Raw genomic sequence first — 20,085 nt, forward strand, 5'->3', positions numbered from 1 at the left:
GTTTGCTTGAGCAATGGGAAGTAATCAGTGCTCTGGTATGCCTGTGATTGACTGTGCTGTCAAAAGACAGTCAATACTAGGGGCATATCAGTGAGCAAGCTGATTTTCCTCCCATTCTAATATATGCTCAAGGTCTTCAACTCAACCTAGAATTGCATTGCTTGATTAGGTCACAAGGTGGATTCTAAGCCTTGGCTTAGCCACAAATCTTTTTACAGTCACTTTTAAGTTCAAGCCTGTTTTGATTCCCTGCTCAGTTAAATTTCTTAGCCATCTTGTTCAGTTTTTCTTGCAAATTGTAGCTGTTGTGCATTGAAATCAGTGCACAAACTCCTCCCTGCCCTTGGCTTACAGCCTTGGTTCTTAACTGTTTTGCCATATTGCTTTGCTGTTTTGGTTCTTAAATGTCATGTCATTTGCTTTGCTTTGTTAACTGTTTTCCCATCTTTGCATCTGCCTTATTGCTTTGCCTTTGCCACTGCCTAAATACCATTGTATATGTCACTGTCACCTTTAACTCACCTTGTATAGGCCCTGTTTTGCTCTCTTTGCTTCATTGTGTCATTGTCACTCATTGCATTTAGATTAACCAGCTTAGGAATGCTTCAATACACCCCAAGTCCCTGTGGAATGACCCTGTCTTGCACACATTACTACAATTTGACCCTGTGCACTTGCAGGTATCACTGTAGGCTGTCTTTGCTCTTATTTTATACATATCCCAAAGCCTACCACTTATGTTATGAGTTTTTTTTTTAGAACAAAAAAGGGTATATATTGAAAAGGAAAAATATGTACAGAAAAGGATGGTCCGTAGACCCCCGAAAAACCACTCAAGCCCAAATTACATCTTTACAACATCTTCCCATTGGAATAGAACTTGAGTAATCAAAAAACCCTTAAAAACTTCCTCATTAGAGCACCACAGGCACAAGTTGTGTTTAACAACAACCAACAATTCGTCCAGACTCTTAAACCTACCACCATGAACTCTAGAATTTATCTCCTTCCAAAGTTCCCAAATAATCGCATAAGGAATAGTTTTCCAGATACTCATCTTCTCCCTGCTAAATCTCCCAATCTTCCATCCAGCTAGGTAATCGCATAAGTTATTCTGCATGACCCATCTGATGTTCCAAGCGTTAAGAAAATAATCCCATATCTTCATAGCCCACTCACAGTGCAAAGCAGGTGATCGCTGGTTTCCTCTTATGTGTTGCACAGTAAACATAAATACGAAGGCAATGTCATTCCTCTGTGATGCAACATTATCCTAGTTGGTAAAGAATTGTGCAAGGTTGCCCACATTATTAAGGAGACTTTCGGTGGGATGTTGCTACCCCCTAGCAGGTTAACGAAAGCCCAATCTTCATTGTCGTCAGAGTGTTTCTCATATAACTTCTTAGCTGTTAAATCTCCCACCATCTTATCAACTTCATCCTCCACTAAAATGATACTCCTAAGATCATGTTTTAATTCTAAGAGATCGATTCTCTCTGCAGGATCCAAGTCTCTCTTAAAATTAAAATTCCAGTTTTGCCTTTTAAAATCTGCTATGGAACCCATTTTAAACAAACTTAACTTGTACAATCTTGGGTATTTGTCTGCTAAATCTCTCTTCTCAACCCACCAGTCATGCCAAAATCTACACCCTTCTCCATTCTTTAATTGGATATCAGCACATTTATGAAAGTCTTCCTTGGCCTTAGCTATTACTTGCCAAAAACTCCTCCCAACAGGTTCCTTGTTCTGGCTAGGTAAAAGAAACCCAGCATCATCATTAACTTTCTCACAAACTATCTTTCTCCACCAAGCATCTTGTTCATGAGCATACCTCCAATGCCATTTAGCTAAAAGAGATTTGTTAACTTTCCTTAGACTTCTAATACCTAATCCTCCCTTCTTTTTAGGTTTATGAATTTTAGGTTTATGAGTTGTTTGAAAGCTACATTTACACCTTCTGTTTCTGGTAATGTATTGGGTTTGTCTACTGCACAGCAAATTTGGTATTTTCTTGAAGTAAGCTTTAAAAATCAGTTCATGGCTAGGAAGACTATGCTGAGAAATCAATTACATGGTTGCAAGAAAGGTAACTCCACAGTTCTTGTTTATCTTCAAAATTTAAAGACTATTGCTGATTCTTTAGCTGCAATAGGAGAAAAGGTCTCTGAATCTGACTTAGTAATGTATGTACTCAATGGATTGGGAAGGGAGTTTGATAGTTTTGTAATTTCTGCTCAATATACAGACGTTCCCTTTACTTTTGCTGAGCGAAAACCAAGGCTATTAAATCATGAACAATGGCTTGTTGATCAACATAAGGATACCAGTTTAATCTTTGATACACAAAATTCTTATGCCTTATATTCAAGAAATGGTAATAATGGTAGAAATAATGGTTATGGGAGAGGAAGAATAAGAATAATACTGGTGGCAATAATGGTGGTAGTGGATATGTAGTAATAAAAACACTCAAAATAGGAAACTACCTACAAATGGCTCTTATGAAGCTTTTTCTTCTGGTGTTGTTAATGGGAGAAGAGATTTTTCTCAGGTTGAGTGTCAAATTTGTAGAAAGAAGGGTCACTATGCTAGTAGGTGTCATTTCAAATTATCCACCTCCAAGTACTAGCTCTGCTAATGTAGCTTAACAACAACAATCTATGTCAGAAGAGGGTCATTTTTCAAATTTTACTGCTCCTTCTACATCTGAGACTCCACAATGGTTAGCTGATTCAGGAGCTGTTGCTCATATGACTAGAAATGATGGTCTTCTTCAAAATTCTTCTAACTACAGGGGAAAGGAGACAGTTCAATTTGGCAATGGTAAGTCTCTTACTATTTCATCTACTAGAAATTCAGTCATTAATACAGCTACTGCTAGCTTTAGGCTTCACAATGTTTTATTAGTACCTGAAATGAGACATAATTTACTCTCCATAGCAAGATTTACAAGAGATAATCATTGCTTGCTCAAGGGAATGTATTTAACAATTTGTACCCCATATGTCATTCTGTTTTATTTCCTTCCCACAATTTGTCCTTATCAATCTCTTTGTCTGCTTCTTCTCAAGGGTGGCACAATAGATTGGGTCATCCATCTAGCCATATAGTTCAAAAGCTAAATTCTTCAAAACAAATTATTTTATCAAATCCTATTTCACGTTCTTTGTGCCATCCTTGTCAGCTTGCTAAAAGCAAAAGATTACCTTTTCATTTATCTGATTCTCATGAAAATAAGCCTCTATCTCTTATTCACTGTGATGTTTGGGGGCCAACTGTTCCTTCTTTAAATGGTTGTAGATACTATATTGTTTTTATTGATGATTTCAGTAGGTTCAATTGGATTTATCCAATGGAATTGAAGTCTGATGCTTCTCAATGCTTCACTCATTTTAAACAGCACACTGAAAATCAATTTTCTACAAAAATTCTTTCCTTTCAAGTTGATGGTGCAGCTGAACTTGTTAAAGGACTTTTCTTAAAGTTATTCTTGAACAAAGTGGCATTAAGCTTAGGATTTCTTGTCCTAAAACCCCAGAACAAAATGGTCTAGCTGAAACAGAACACCTGCAAAACTTTTAAATTTCAAATCTCCTTTTGAACTCTTGTTTGGTGAAACTCCAGATTACTCTTTTTAAAGAATTTTTGGAACTGTTTGTTATCCACATTTATAACCCTTATGAAAGAGCTGATAAACTTTCTCTTAAAATAGTAAAGTATATTTTTCTTGGACATAATCCCTTACATAAGGGTTATAAATGTTACAATCCAATTACTAAAAAGTCTTATAGACCCATAAATGTTATTTTTGATGAAACTCAGTTTTACTTTACAGAATCTTTGTCACCTGAAAACGCTTGTTTTCTCCATCTTTGCCATATGACAATGCTATTTCTTCCTTACTTGTTGGTGATCTTATTTCTTCTGATAATCTCAATTCAACTACTATGGTTACTAGGTCTCAGAAAGGTATTACTAAGCCAAAACAGTTTCCAGATCATGTGTCACATTGTTCTGTAAAAATATCCAATTTCTTCTGCTTATGCTTCTTTGTTAACTACAGTCTCTGAGCTTAAAACTTTTAAGCAAGCTATGAGTATTCCTGACTGGCAAGTATCAATGAAGGATGAATATATAGCTTTAAGAGATAATGATACTTGGGATTATGTAGAACCAGAACCTCATATGAACATTTTAGGCTCCAAATGGGTTTACAAGGTAAAACAAAAAACAGATGGAACAATTGATAGACTTAAGTATATATTAGTTGCAAAAGGGTGTGATCAACAAGATGGCATAGATTATAATGAGACTTTTATCCCTGTTGTGAAAGCTACTACTGTCAGAATTGTTCTTTGTATGGCCTTAGCTTATGGTTGGCAGATTAGGCAAATGGATGTTAGTAATGCTTTTTACATGGATATCTCAATGAAGATGTTTATATGGCACAACCTCAAGGTTTTCTACATCCTGATTATCTTCCTCATTATGTTTGTAAAATGAAGAAAAGCTTATATGGATTGAAACAAGCTCTCAGGGCTTGGTTTCATAGATTTAGTTCCTTTTTGAATAATTATAGTTTTAAGAAGGCAATTTCAGATAATAACATGTTTGTGTTTTCTTCTCCACAAGGAATGCTTGTTCTTTTAATCTATGTGGATGATATTTTGCTTACTGGAAGTTCATCTAGTTTGATTGATTCTTTAATTACTTCTCTTAAACAAGAATTTGCGATGAAGGAGTTAGGAGAATTTGGTGACTTTTGGGGAATTAAAGCAGTTAGAGGACCTGATTCTATTGTATTGACACAAAACAAGTATACACTTGAATTGTTGGAAAAAGCCAGTATGCTTGATAGTAAACCTTGTGAAACTTTAGTTGCTAGAGGAGCAAGGGTATCTTTACATGATGGAACTAAATTTCCTAATGCTAGTGAATACATGACACTTGTAGGTAGCTTGCAGTATTTAATAATTACAAGGCCTGATATATGTTTTGGTGTCAATTATGTGTCACAATTCATGCATTCTCCTTCAGATATTCACTTACAGTTGGTAAAAAGGATTTTGAGATATTTGAAAGGTACTGGTCTAGGAATTACTTTAAAGAAAGACAGTTTACAACATTTAAAAGCTTACATAGATTCTGATTGGGCTGGATACCCAGATACAAGAAGATCAACTTTAGGTTATGCCGTATTTTTGGGTAACAATTTAATGTCCTGGTCTTCTAAAAAGCAGTCAACTGTATCTAAGTCCTCAGCAGAGGCTGAGTATAAGTGTATGTCAGTAGCTTCTGGAGAGTTAAAGTGGTTGGTTGATCTGTTATCTGAATTGCATGTTTTAGTTGAAACTCCAACATTGCTTCTTTGTGATAATACTACTGCTTTATCCTTGGTTTTTAATCATGTTTTTCATGCCAGGACAAAACACATAGAAATTCAATACCATACAATTAGAGAGATGGTGGAGCAGGGATTCTTAAGACTTCAGCATATTGCTAGTGAGGATCAAATTGCAGACATTTTTACCAAAGGACTTTGCTTTCCAATTTTCTTCAAGCTTCTACAGTCTCTCATGGATGTTCAGTTGCAGGGTCTTTCTTTTGGCACTTCTGCAGAAATTATTTCTTAGTTTTTCTTTCAGTTACAGGGTCTTTTAGTTTTTTGTTGTTTCACATACTGTTCCAGACTATGGTTTTCAAACTGTAAGTGCGCCCTTATCAGTTTGAGGGGGTGTATTAGATAATGTAATAATCTGTATTAATCAAGTCAACATTAGTTGACTTGGCCAGTCTGGTCTTGTAAAGTGTGTGAAAGAAATGTGTCATAATCACTGTCTATTTAAGGCATATGATTATCCCTGTAATAGTTATCCATTAAGTCAATGTTATTACAACTTTCTCAGTTTTTGAGAGACGGTTTATCAAGGATACAGATTGCCCTATTTGTCTTCCATTCTCTTTTGCTGATGAATTTTCGGCAGGAATGAACATCAGTAATACTAAAGTTGTACTGTTCAAAGGTCATGTAGAGAGACGTTTTCATTTTACTAAAACAAACATTTCAAAACTGAAAGCGAGGGCCAATTCTGAAATAATTTCTGAGATAAAACAACATACAATAATCTCTTCGGTACAAGTTGTGTTAGCTCACCTTTGGATAGCAGTACTACGTGCTAGAAGTAGATTACATAATAATTCTGACAAAACTGAAGAGACTTCGTTTGCATTTAGGAAAAATAACAGAACTAAGTTGATTCCAACCTTGCTAGAGGCGTACTTTGGTACCGCAACATCTTATGTGAATGTAACCGCGGAGGATGACGAGGTGCTCGCAAGGGGATTTGGGTTCTTACCTTCGTTATTAAATGAGGTTGTTAACTCTAACAATGATGAAAAGATTAGAAGTGCTTTCGAAAAGATGATGAGACAGCCCTTATGAAGAAAGGTTTGTACGGGAACGATTTTGGTTGGGGTCGATCTATTACCACGAAAACGGGCGTTCATGGAAAGAAAAATGGAATGACGGTTTTGAATGAAGGCCCAGTTAAAGGAAGTATTGACATTGATATCAGCCTTTCGGTTGAGGTTTTTAAGGCCATGGAGAATGATGCTGAATTCATGGAAGCCTTCTTATTTAAATTTTTTTCTTATAAAATCACGCTTAAAAAATCACGAATAATGATGTTTTCAGTAATGGTTGGTTTTACTACTTTCACCTAGAGGCGTAAAACGTGCCGGCCCAACACAACCCAATCCATGAAATCACGTGCTTAGCATGTTGTGTGCCGTGCTGTATTGGGCACATGTATTTATGTTTTCCAAATATTTGGATATTATATGTGTTGTTATGAATAAAAGTCGACATAACGATAACAAAATGTCAATAATTAGATAGAATAAAGGCTCTTTGTGAAATATACACAAAATGTGATGTATTGTGCCATGTTGTGTAGTATTCTATACATATTATGAGGTGCTTTCTTAACATGTAGTGTTGTGCCGTGCCACGTGCTTATCCATGCTGCGTGTCGTGCTGAGCTGATGTGTCGATTATTCTAACCCAGTCTGTCCCATGAAACTAACGTGATGTGCAGTGCTGGGTTAAACTGCGTGCTGGGCTAGGTTGTGCTCGAATTTTAACGTGCCAGACTGGGATGTGCTCGTGCCGGCAAAACCCAATTTACACCTCTACTTTCACCTATCCGAGTTGTTATTCCTTTGAGTTAAAAGGTTGGCATCAAAATGTATATACACATGAGGGAACACTTAATAATGAGGGACGGAACCAAGTGTTGACTAACCCTGGCTCTAGCCCCCTAAAATCAATAAAATTAATAAAAAACTCTTAAAATTTCCCGCCTAAAATTTTGAATTTAGTCCATAAGAGTTCACATATTTATTCATAAATATTTTTGGCTCCCCTTTAAAAAAAAACTCCTTTTTCCGCCAGCTAAGGAGTGGTACTAGTTTTTGTTATTGTAGGAAAGTTATCTTTGGTAAATAGATTCTTCATCGCGAGTTCGTTTGGGTGGTCATCTGTTCAATTTTCTTTTGAATGTACTTTTAGTATCTTGGATAATTGATCTCGATTTTGGGTCAATGTTGTTCGACTTTAATGTACTTTTAGTATTTTTGATAATTGATCTTGAATTGGCCAAAAATAACAAATCCCGTCGGACTTTGTGTCTGTATAGGCTTTTTCATCCTCTTTGGTCGTGTAAGCTAGGTTTTTCCCATATGAGATGAAACAAAACAAGAATTGAGTGTACTACTATATTAACTAGCTGAACCTGACCATAAATAGCTCATATGGTTGGGAAAATTCTTCTACGGCTAGGTCGAAGTTCTGCCGCTAACAAATCATGAACTGTTGTTGGGAAAATTCTTCTACGGCTAGGTCAAAGTTCTGCCGCTAAAAAATCATGAACTGCTGGCCGTAGATATGTTTGTTCTCCGTAAATGAAGAACTAACCCAAACACTTCTGGGACATTGCTACGTGATGTGTTTGACATAATTTTTTTTGCGATCTAGCCGACTATGGTGAGTTGGCTGGGTTACCAAGCTGATTATGGGTAAAAATTTAGAAAATTAAAATTCCACCCTCAAATTTTACTAATTAAATTTAACAACCAATTGACTCAACTAATTAAAATTATTAAAAAATAATTAAGTAGGACAATTTAACCATTATAATATACATTTAGGCCTTTATTTCGAAATAATCCTACTTCATTTTATCTTGCATCCCTTTAGAATACTTGCAGCCCTTAAAACAGGGGAAGAAGTTTGTTTTGAGGCATACTCAATAAAGACTAATAAAATCATTATGTAGTAAAACGAGTAACCACTTATCCACCATATTTTAATAATGCCAGTAATTCCCTTATCGTTTTTATTTTTATAATTTTTTTTTTGAATTTTTGGTTTAAAATTTTAATTTTTTTCTTTATTTACAAAACCTATACTTAGGTTCCGCTCACAAGTTATCATCCAGACCTAAATGTTTTCAAAACATACATAGGTTCGGCAAACAAGTTATTAAATGAACCTTTTGGTGTTTTTTGTGAATGAAAAATACTCATAGGCTCAGCTGATAACTTGCCAGTCAAACCAAAGTTTTGAGAAAGCATGCTTAGGTTAAGTTGATAAGTTATCAGCCGAACTTCACTCTTTAAATTGTTGAACTTAGGTTCGAATGACTCGAGAAAATGTGCAACGGTCGAACTTAGTGTTGTTTTTCAAAAAATGAAGTCCGATTATCATTTTTCGTGTTTAAATATCATCTAAACTCTTCATCAATACTTTCAGAATGAAGAATAATGAGTAGGGGAGCTTCCCTCTGTAACTGATGTAAAACCTAGTTTTTTCTATTTAAACTTAATATATCAATCAAACACAAGAAAGTAAGATATGGGTTTATGGGAAATATTTTTTATTTTACTTGCAATGAGAGATTGGTTCTCGCTCTCTAACTTCACTCAATTCAATATCTTCCTCAACTTCTCCTTCTTCACTAATTTACAGATTAGAAAAATGGTTAGACCTTCTATCTTTAGTCCAAGACGATGAAAATTGAATTCGGGGTTAGAGATTAGAGTAGAGAATATCGAAGGGAAAAAAATAATTTTAAAAAATTAAAAAAATTAATTAATCAATATTATCTAAGTAATTTAACTAGCTTTAAGGCATCCCTTATGATGTATTGTGGATGTCCCATATCGATATTGAAGCACCATTTATAGTCCATCCTAGAATTACTTTGAGTATGCCAAGTATGCCCTTGGTGCTAGTATAAATTAGAAGAGATAAAGCTACAGGGGGAAGTTTTGGGTTTTGAAATATTGTGTGAAGAATGAGAGGTTCTCTTCTTTCAAACCTAATTGTTATCTCTAGGGGGAATTAGATCATCTAATTCTAGAGTATCAACTAGATGCCTCTCATAATCTTATAGTTTCCAATTTAATTGGGTAGAAATTGTAAGTTATTTGAGAAGAATATCCATTATTAGGTTCTTCCTTTATTCAAAGGGTAGAAGAAACTAAATTGGTTGATTATTTATCCTTTTCAAGTTATCAATTTCAATTCATTTTCATTGTAAGTTTCCGCTTCTCATCATTTGGTATCAGAGCTTTGGTTTGATTCTCAAGGGAAAAAGGTGTGATTGGTGAAGATATTTGTTTTTTTTTTGAGGTGAACACTACTAATCTTTTTCTCAAGTATTTTGGGTTGATTTTTATGTTCTTTGATAGTATTTTCAAATTGGGTTTTTCAATCATATATTGATTTCACTATGGTTTACAAAAGAGAAGTTAATTTGGGTAGGATTCATTCAAAGGATGTGTTAATGAATATTGTACATGAAGTGTTTGATGATATGTATCTAAGAATGGGAGAAATTTGTGAAGAATATTATTGGAAACTTGTAAGTCTCCACCAAGAAAGGATTCTACCTAATGATTGTGATGATATAAGTGAACTAGATGTACCAATTTTGGTTGGTGAATATGAGGATGAACAAATTTCCTACAAGATGTTTGATGAAATGTCTCAACCAAAATTTGATAGTTACTTGAGTTATGAGGAAAATGAAATAGTGAGTGTTCTTCCAATTTATCAAGATGGCATGAATTTGGATCAAATATTTGATTATTTTACTATCATGGACCAAGTGCTATCACGTAAGAATCAAGAGAAAGAAGAATACAATCCTTTGTGTTCAATTTTTGATGAGGTATTTAATGGTAGTGAAGTAAAAAAAATTGGTGTACCAAGGTATGATATTGAATTGGAAAATGCTATGTTAGAAGCATCTCGAGAACAATTTCAAGTATGTGAACCGAATACCGGAAGCAAGCCTTCACTCAAGCTACAACAAAATGGGGAGGCAATATATATGAATCCAATTTGGCTTTCATTAAATATAAGTTTCATGGTTGTAGTCTTCGTGCAAGGTTGAGAGAAATTCTTGGTGTTTCTTTACTACTTGGGGATGCTCTTAACTATGACCACAAGATGTTACATTTGGTGAGCAACTACAATGGAAGGTGTAGAGGTAAAATTTTCTTCAAACAAGGAAGCACTAATGGAGAATATGCTTTGGAGAATTCGTGGACGAATTTGTTCAAACAAGGGGAGGATGATGTATTTACAAATGAAGAAATACTTGATGTGTTATTACTAGTTGGGGATGCTCTCTTCTATAACCACAAAGTGCTACATTTGGTGAGTAATTATAATGGAAGGTGTAGAGGTAGAATTGTCTTCAAGGAAGGAAGAAGTTCAAGCACAAATGGACAATACGCTTTGAAGAATTCGAGGACGAATTTGTTTAAAGAAGGGGAGGATGATGTATTGTGGATGTCCCATATCGATATTGAAGCACCATTTATAGTCCATCCTAGAATTACTTTGAATATGCCAAGTATGCCCTTGGTGCTAGTATAAATTAGAAAAGATAAAGCTAAAGGGGGAAGTTTTGGGTTTTGCAATATTGTGTGAAGAATGAGAGGTTCTCTTCTTTTAAACCTAATTGTTATCTCTAGGGGGAATTAGATCATCTAATTCTAGAGTATCAACTAGATGCCTCTCATAATCTTATAGTTTCCAATTTAATTGGGTAGAAATTGAAGTTATTTGAGAAGAATCTCCATTATTAAGTTCTTCCTTTATTCAAAGGGTAGAAGAAACTAAATTGGTTGATTATTTATCCTCTTCAAGTTATCAATTTCAATTTATTTTCATTGTAAGCTTCCGCTTCTCATCACTTATCAATCTAAACTAGTTAGGGATATTCATGACATGAAAGAGTCAAAGGAACATCAATCATTGGTTTAGGCGAAGAAGATATTAAAAGTATGAGGCAATTAAAACTATGGAGACAATAAATCCTTTAAATGGGTAATCTCCTTTGAGTTTTGGAGGTAATTTTCGATCATTCTATTCAGGAATTTTAAGAAAAAATCTTTTCTTTTACTTGCATCAACCGTTCACACATAAGACGATCCAGTTTTCTATAAAATAGTAGAGTTTCTAGATTAGTTTATTACTCCCTTCGTCTTTTATTAACTGTCCTGATTGACAAAGTCAGTCTTTTATTAACTGTCCTGATTGACAAAATCAAGATATTAAGGGGACTGTAAGAAATGTCATGACTAACACTTATAAATACTATATAATTACTAAATTTAATACAAATGAAAAGATTATATATGAATATATAGAAGGTTTATTAAGAATTTTATAGTTGTCCATAAATTTTTTATTAAAAAAAGGAATGACGAATAGTACGAAAGATATTGAATAGATTTTTGACTGAGTTTATATTAAAACTGATTTTATAATTATAAAAATAAAGGGTATATTTGATAGTTTAAGGAAAAAATATGTCTATAAACAGAGCAGGCAGATAAAAAAGGACCCAAGGAATAGTTTATTGCAAAAAAAAAACCAAACCAGCAATGGATGGAGAGGCCCGAGCAAATCAAATAGCAATTTGTTTTGGTTTGTTTGGCTGATAGTCCATGGAGGACTATTAGGTGGGCATCCAAACCATCACTGGTTGGCGATTTGTATTGCAATCATAATATAATATATGGAAGATCCTTGTAATGTCGTTGTCAAATGTGGGATTATTTGTTAGGAATACATCTCATCAAGACTCAGTCAAAGCTCTTCTGGTAACAGCTGCCAAGAGAAAATCACGTATCAATCACTAGCTTGTGTTACGCTACAGATTGATAATTGCAAATATATTCTCTATAATTGCTAGCTTATGTTACGCCGAAAACATCTTTGTAACCGTTGTAAGAAAGGCATGTAATCTCTATATATTTGTCTACCTTTCCACCATTTGAAGTGTGGATCAATTCACCAAAATATTGTATTCTGTTTTGGTATGAGACAGAAAGATCCTAAACCACACTTTCTTCATTTTTCCGCATCAATGGCAGCACCAGAAACATCCACTCTTCAAGCAATTCATATTAACCATCTCATCAACATCAAACTCAATGATACCAACTATCTTTTATGGAAGACACAATTCAAGCCACTAATGAAGGGATATCGTTTAGAAGGATATGTAGATGGTACTTATGCAATACCATCACCAACCATACCAAACACACAAGTTGATTTACCACCATTATCAAATCCTGCATATGAAAAGTATGAACAACGGGATCAGATCCTACTAGGTTGACTGCTTTCATCCCTCACAGAAGGAGTATTAGGTCGTGTATCTGGTATGCACTTGAAAAAAGATATGCACCCAAGACAAGGGCACATCAGATGAATCTAAGAAGGCAACTAATGAGTTTGCGCAAAAGTAACAGATCCATGTATGATTATTTTGCAAAATCTAAACAATTATTTGATGCCCTTACAGCATCAGGGAATGCACTTTCTGAAGATAATATGCAGCAATCAATCTTGAGTGGGTTGGATCAAGCATATGATTCAATTGTCACTTCGCTGAGCACTGTCGAAAAGATAGATATGGATGCATTTTATGCACATCTGATCGCATATGATATGAGACTTGAGCAACAACTAGCTTCTATTCAGCAACCAATGGAAAATATTGCCTCTTCATCTACTGCACCACCATATCAAAGACAAGAGCAAGGACGGTTTTTCCAGAATCGATCTCAACAAAATCAAGGTTTTCGTCAGCAAAATCAACACAATCGACAGCCTAAAAGAGATCAAGGACAAGGTCCTTGTCGGATTTGCAATCGCAAAAACCATAATGCAAGTTTCTGCTGGTTTCGCAAATATAACAATGCACCACAAAGAGGAAAACCATATGCATATCTTGCTTTACCTGGTGGTCCTGCTGATAACAATTGGGTGACTGACACAGGAACAACTCATCACTTAACTGCAAATCTCAACAATCTGAACATCAGGCATGAATATGATGGAACTGAACAAGTTCGTGAAGGAAATGGAAATGCTCTACACATTGAAAATATTGGTAATGCTTCTTTTACCCATAATAATCGATCCTTTCATCTCAAAAATATACTTCATGTGCCTGACATAAAAACAAATCTTCTTTCTGTTTCAAATTTCTGCAAAGATAATAATGTATATTTTGAATTTCACTTCAATTTCTTTGATGTACAGGATATCAAAACCAGGACAACACTGTTGCAAGGCAGGAGTAAGAATGGGCTTTACATGTTTGATGATGTTCGAGAGATTACCAATACAACTCCAGCTGCTCTAGTAACCAACATTATTCCACTGTGGCATCATCGTCTAGGACACCCAATGCTCCGTACTGTTTTCCGAGTCATTAAACATTTTTCCCTTCCAGTTTCCAATAAGAAGTTTGAGTTCTGTCATTCTTGTCATGTGAGCAAGAGTCATAAACTTCCCTTTCCAAATAGTAGTACTGTAATCGATAAGCCACTGAGCTTACTTGTGTATGATTTATAAACATCTCCTTACTTATCTAGAAATGGATATCGATATTATCTTCTGCTTATGGATGTTTTCTCACATTACACATGGATTTATCCACTATTTCGTAAATCAGATGCATTTCCTGTGTTCATTCAATTCAAAAAACTCATTGAGAATCAAACTGATCTCAAGATTAAAGTTTTTCAGTCAGACAATGGGGGGAGTTTAAAAAGTTCACTGCCTTTCTAAATAGCTCAGGAGTTATACATAGATTTTCATGTCCTCATACATCAGCTCAAAACGGTCTTGTAGAACGTAGAATTAGACACATAATAGAGTCAGGCTTAACACTTCTTTTTCATGCCTCAATGCCAAAATCCTACTGGTTTGAGGCTTTCACAACTGCATGTTACCTCATCAATAGACTCCCAGCTTCAAAAACTGAGTCTAAATCTCCTTTAGAGTTATTGTTCAACAAGACTCCTGACTGCTCCTCTCTTAGAGTTTTTGGATGTTTATGCTATCCATGTCTTAGACCATATGTCTCAAACAAACTCGAACCAAGATCTTTACCATGTGTTTTTATAGGGTACAATAGTGCTCACAAAGGTTATTTATGCTTACATGTTTCAACCAACAGGCTATATATCTCTCGACATGTCAAATTTGTGGAAACAAGCTTCCCATTTGCTGCCAGGCAACAGGTAAATTCTCCTAACTTCACACAGAAATCACTCACTACAAAGCTCTTAAGCTCGTCTGTTTTATCAGTTCCATCTTCTAGTGCATCACTTGAACCTGTCCAACCAGCATCACCATCCATTGAAGCTGAAGCTATAATTGATCAACCGTTGTCCTACAGTCTGCCAGAAGTATCATCTCCAGTCATTGATCAACCCACAGACAATATAATAGTTGGTACTTCATCAGTAGCATCTGATAGCACTGTTTCTCAAGCTCAACCACAAATTCAGCAGCATCATATGGTCACACGAGCTCGAGATGACATTAGAAAGCCTGTAAACAAGTTGTGTCTGCAAGCAACTAAATATCCACTAGAGACAACACATATTACTGCTCCAACATCATATACTGAAGCATCAAAAGATCCAACATGGAGACCACCCACGGATGATGAAGTTAATGCTCACATTCGCAATGGAACTTGGAGTTATGTTCCATATGAGGAATGGATGAATCTAATTGGCTCAAAATGGGTGTTTCGTGTCAAAGAAAAAGCTGATGGGTCAATTGACAGACGCAAAGCCAGATTGGTAGCACAAGGATATAATCAGCGTGAGGGACTTGATTACTATGAAACATTTAGCCCAGTGATAAAGCCTAGCACGATAAGGCTTGTTCTCTCAATTGTTGTGTCTCAAAATTAGACAATGAAACAATTAGATGTCCAAAATGAATTTTTGCATGGTGAGTTAACTGAAGCCGTATATATGAAGCAACCACCAGGGTATGTCAATCCTGACTATCCTAATCATGTCTGTAAGCTTAACAAATCGATTTATGGGTTGAAACAAGCTCCGAGAACTTGGTTTTCCAAATTAAGTAATTTTCTCATTGCGTTGGGATTCAAGGTTCTATTTCTGACAGTTCTCTCTTTATACAACAAGCATCGGAAGGAGTTACATATGTCCTCATCTACGTTGATGACATCATTATCACAGGTTCAAACTCTTCTCTTATCACCAATCTTATTACTAATCTGAGCTCTGCCTTTGCAGTAAAGGATCTGGGAAACCTAAGTTACTTCTTAGGCATAGAAGTAATCCACCAAGACACTTCAGTGATACTCAGTCAGCAGAAGTATATAGTTGATCTACTCAAACGAACAAAAATGTATGCTGCTAAACCAGTCTCTACACCTCTTCCAGTAAATGCCAATATCAGTAAACACGGAAGTGTGAAATTTGAGGACCCTACTCTGTATCGTAGTGTCTGTGGAGCTTTACAATATCTTCATCTCACCAGACCAGACATTGCGGTAGCAGTCAACAAAGTCTGTCAGTATATGCATAATCGTTTTGTTTAGCCTTGTGATCTAGTTAAGAGAATCCTACGATATCTCAAACATACAATGCATTATGGTTTAGTTTTCCGTCCTTCAGCGGATACAACACTTCATGCCTACTCAGACTCTGATTGGGCTGGCAGTTTAGATGATAGAATATCAACAAGTGACTAGGTATTTACTTTGGAAGTAATCTTATTTCGTGGAGTGCATGCAAGCAAAAAACGGTCTCTAAATCCAGTACTGAGGCTGAATACAGAGGCATAGCCATAGCTACATTAGAATTGATATGGCTTCAGTCACTATTGCATGAATTAGGCATTGTAGTACAAGTTCCAACATTGTGGTGTGACAATCTGGGTGCGACTTATCTGACAGCAAATCCAGTCTTTCACGCATGAATGAAACACATTAAAATTTATTACCATTTTGTACGAGAAAGAGTTGCAAACAAAACACTACTGGTAAAGTTTATTTCCTCAAAAGATCAGCTAGATGATGTTTTTACAAAGGGTCTTGCTTCTGTAAGATTTGAGTTTCTTAGAGACAAGTTGAGCATTCGGCCACTCATCCACAACTTGAGGGGGGAAGTTAGGAATACATCTCATAAAGAATCAGTCAAAGCTCTTATGGTAACAGCTGCCAAGAGAAAATCACGTATCAATCACTAGCTTGTGTTACGCTACAGATTGATATGGATTTATTGCAAATATATTCTCTATAATTGCTAGCTTATGTTACGCCAAAAACATATTTGTAACCCTTGTAAGAAAGGCATGTAATATCTATATATTTGTCTACCTTTCCACCATTTGAAGTGTGGATCAGTTCACCAAAATATTGTATTCTGTTTTTATTTGTTGAGGCTGATCAGTCCGCGAAGGATATATTATCATATTTCTATGTCAACTTCTTTAATCAGCACCATCTTTACAAGCACATCTTTTCTTCATTATGCAAATTATGTTACTCCAGCGACTGGTTCTCCACCTCTTTCTCTAGATCAAGTAATGAAGTTGGTAAATTGGTATCCCTTGTCATCGATCTCAAACATCAACTGCACATACAAAGTTAGGGACCTTTAATCAAGATGTAGGATTTATTGAATCTTTAATTTTCAAGGATCGAATATCCCCTCAAAGGTACTTCCCACTATGAGTTTAAAGTTTTGAAATGATATAATGCCAGTGAGGTCGATCATGTAAAAGTCATTTCGCAATGGATCATCTTAATATTTTCGGAGACCAGGAATCATCCAATTTGAAAGTTTCAGAGGTCCGCAACATTCAGCCATATGTTAGCAAATCAGATACAAACCCACCAAAAAGCCTAAAAGAAGCTAATTCAATGATTACAAGTTGAAAATGCAGGGACATCATATACCTGCTCCGACTAGGCTTTCGGTCTAAGGGAGTCCCGACTTTGAATAGAACCTACCTTTCAGGAGCTCGCAGAATTTGAAGCTGGGAGGCAATGCTCAATGGTTCTCAACAAGCACATCAAGCTCATATTGGATAGGAATGCATGGCGTGTTGCCAGAACAACACGAGGTGAACCTAGTCTTGAATGGAAAACTTAGTCGACTATTTATTTAGCCCAGGTTCATTCGTTTGGATTTGGTTTTATTTCGAAGTCGTTACCATTGAGATGCATCATCGCATTTTCACTTGCTCAGTGTCATACTTCAAGCCAGGGCCGGCCCTGACGTTTTGTTGCCCCAAAGAAGACCTAAAAGATGTTGCCCTTTGTGGTTGTTTGAGGATTTTACATGAGGATAACTATATATGTGTCGGTCATGAGTATATTTATGTCATTCTTAAATTAAGATCATAAGTTTTCTGTATTTAAGTATGGAGGTAGGTGTTGTTGTTGATGATTAAGGCAATTAAACAAGTACAAATGCCACTTTAATTATTGGACTCACTTTGAATGCGCAAATAATTCTTGTTTGATTGATCCATGATAATAGGAATCGCTCTTTCTGATTTTACTTTCATTTTTTACCTTTCACTTTGAATGCGCAAATAATTCTAAACAACCCTAAACACTAGGAAGCACTAACACATTAGTCAAACGACTGACAAATGACCAAATCGCAGTTTGAGTTTAAATAAAACTCTGACACCTATGATCATCATCATGATGTGTAAATAAATATCGGTGGTTTTCAAGTGTGGATATTGCCCCGTTTGGGAGGCACGATTGGGGAATCAAGTTGAAAATGGAGTTTTGCTTCAGATCTAAAAGTAGGCCAAAAATGCCGGCAGCCGTAGTCTGGGAGGGTACAAGTTCCACACACAAGGATACGGTTTAACACCAAGTGGAAGTGGTTTAGGAGAAGAAGTTGGAAACCAGAAGGAAGCAAGCGAGTGTTTTGAAGAGAAACCGATAAGAAAAAAATGGCATCTCATTCTCTGTAATTTATGAGATCATTTAAATATTTAGTAATAAGTCATTAAAGTAAATTTTTGATTACAATATGCTCCTAAATGTTTTGTTACACGTCCTTTTTATTTTTCGTAATCGTGATTTAATTCTTCAATTCTCTTTTTTAACATGAATCACCCACAGATAAAATCCTATTTTTACTGCCCCTTCTCCGTGCTGCCCCAAAGTCGCTCAGGGCCGGCCCTGCTTCAAGCAACAATATTCCACTCATTCGTTTGGATTTGGTTTTATTTCGAAGTCTTTACCATTGAGATGCATCATCGCATTTTCACTTGCTGAGTGTCATACTTCAAGCAACAATATTCCACTCATTCGGAAACAAATTTGAGTAAACTAAAAGTCTAAATCATAGCCCTCACCATGAGTATCACGTTGGTCCATTTCTTGTCTCCAACCGACAAGTAGAACCATCTGATAACTTGTTACCAAATTACTATGCTCGAAACTAATTTTCCTGCGTACTTTCCCTGTTAAGGTTTTCATTTTTCGCTCAAGTCATGGATGAAAAACATGGGTTAACTAATCATTCGTTAAAGCAAAAGCGAAATATGGATTAAGAATAAGTAATCAAGACAAACTTTTAGTTTTCCACGAAAAGTGTTCTCAACAATGACATTAACATACATATGCCTTTTTGACTAATCATAACAACAATCTAACTAATCATCATTACTTAATCCTAAAGCATTAGTTGTGTATTTAGTTTAGTAAATTACAAACTCAACGTTCAGAGTAATACAATTAATCAAAAGAAAACGTAGCAAAGTAGTCTTTCAGTTTTGTGTTGTTATACATGGCGTGAAAGAGAACAAAAGTACCGTTGCTCTATTTTGTATCCATTCCTCCTCCTCCTCTCAAATACTTTATCCTCACGGCTCTTAATTGATTGCTAAAGCCTTTTCTCAAATAACGGATCGTTAAAGTTAAATTACTAGTTTGACCTCATTTTCTTCTTGATCAAGTATAAGATTGGTGGTTTTTATATATATTTGGCCAATATACTGAATACCAACCGGGTATAATAAGCGGACCTAAATAAGAACAAATGTAGATTCCCACAACTCATACAACCTTACACAATGCATTTGTGGCCTCGGCCCTTACTCGTTGCATTGGTTTCGTTCATAGGTTTCATCGATTGCCGTCTTCGACTCTAAGGGTAAAATGGTCATTATGCCGACAAGATACACATGAGACTAGGTAAAAATAATGTTGTGTAGATCCATAAACACACGTTTCATGAACGTTGACCGTGTATGCTTCTTTTAATTGACAGTTTTTTTGAATTTTAAAATCTCAGTGGTTCATGGCGGGTTGATTCAAACAAATGTTTTTAAAAGACCCAATCTCTGTGCATTGAAATGCTACATATTACCTGCTGCTGTAAGGTGTGATCATGTGGTTTTCTCGGGAAGCAATAAGTGGATTTTCCTACATGGCGACACCACCAAGCTTGGAAGTAAAATGGCTGCCTTCTTGCTTGCCAAAAGTTCGAATTTTTTTGGGTAGAAAATTTTCTATAGTAGTATTAATATTGTTTAATGGTTGGTATTATGCATAATTAAGGCTAATTAGCTGCATCTAGACCAGGTGATGAAGATGCGTTTTGGAACTTTGAGAAATTAGAATGATGTGAGGGAAAATTAGCATCAAATTCCTATTCTGCGGCGTGTTCTATTGTTTGTTACTTGCT

At 35.7% G+C, this 20,085-nt stretch overlaps 2 protein-coding genes across 2 annotated transcripts; one reads left to right on the forward strand and one right to left on the reverse strand.

Moving 5' to 3' along the window:
• Positions 1 to 844: 844 nt before the first annotated feature.
• LOC113339674 lies at positions 845 to 1,846 on the reverse strand. The gene is made up of 3 exons (XM_026584910.1): positions 1,835 to 1,846; positions 1,357 to 1,749; positions 845 to 1,273 (listed from the first exon to the last, which is right to left on the reverse strand). Exons 1-3 carry the CDS (start codon positions 1,844 to 1,846, stop codon positions 845 to 847), a joined length of 834 nt encoding a protein of 277 aa, XP_026440695.1.
• Positions 1,847 to 1,929: 83 nt separating this feature from the next.
• Positions 1,930 to 2,460, forward strand: LOC113339675. Its single transcript, XM_026584911.1, has one exon. The coding sequence runs from the start codon at positions 1,930 to 1,932 to the stop codon at positions 2,458 to 2,460; it is 531 nt and encodes a 176-aa protein (XP_026440696.1).
• Positions 2,461 to 20,085: the final 17,625 nt, after the last annotated feature.

Source organism: Papaver somniferum, unplaced genomic scaffold (assembly GCF_003573695.1).
Source record: "Papaver somniferum cultivar HN1 unplaced genomic scaffold, ASM357369v1 unplaced-scaffold_21, whole genome shotgun sequence".
In the NCBI taxonomy this organism is placed as follows: Eukaryota; Viridiplantae; Streptophyta; class Magnoliopsida; order Ranunculales; family Papaveraceae; genus Papaver; species Papaver somniferum.

Bases quoted from the DNA above. Each gene is read 5' to 3' on its own strand.
- LOC113339675 (XM_026584911.1), top strand. From the start codon at position 1,930: ATGAGTTGTTTGAAAGCTACATTTACACCTTCTGTTTCTGGTAATGTA.
- LOC113339674 (XM_026584910.1), bottom strand. The intron at 1,274-1,356 runs GTTAACCTGCTA...TTTACCAACTAG, and splicing joins ACAATGAAGATTGGGCTTTC to GATAATGTTGCATCACAGAG.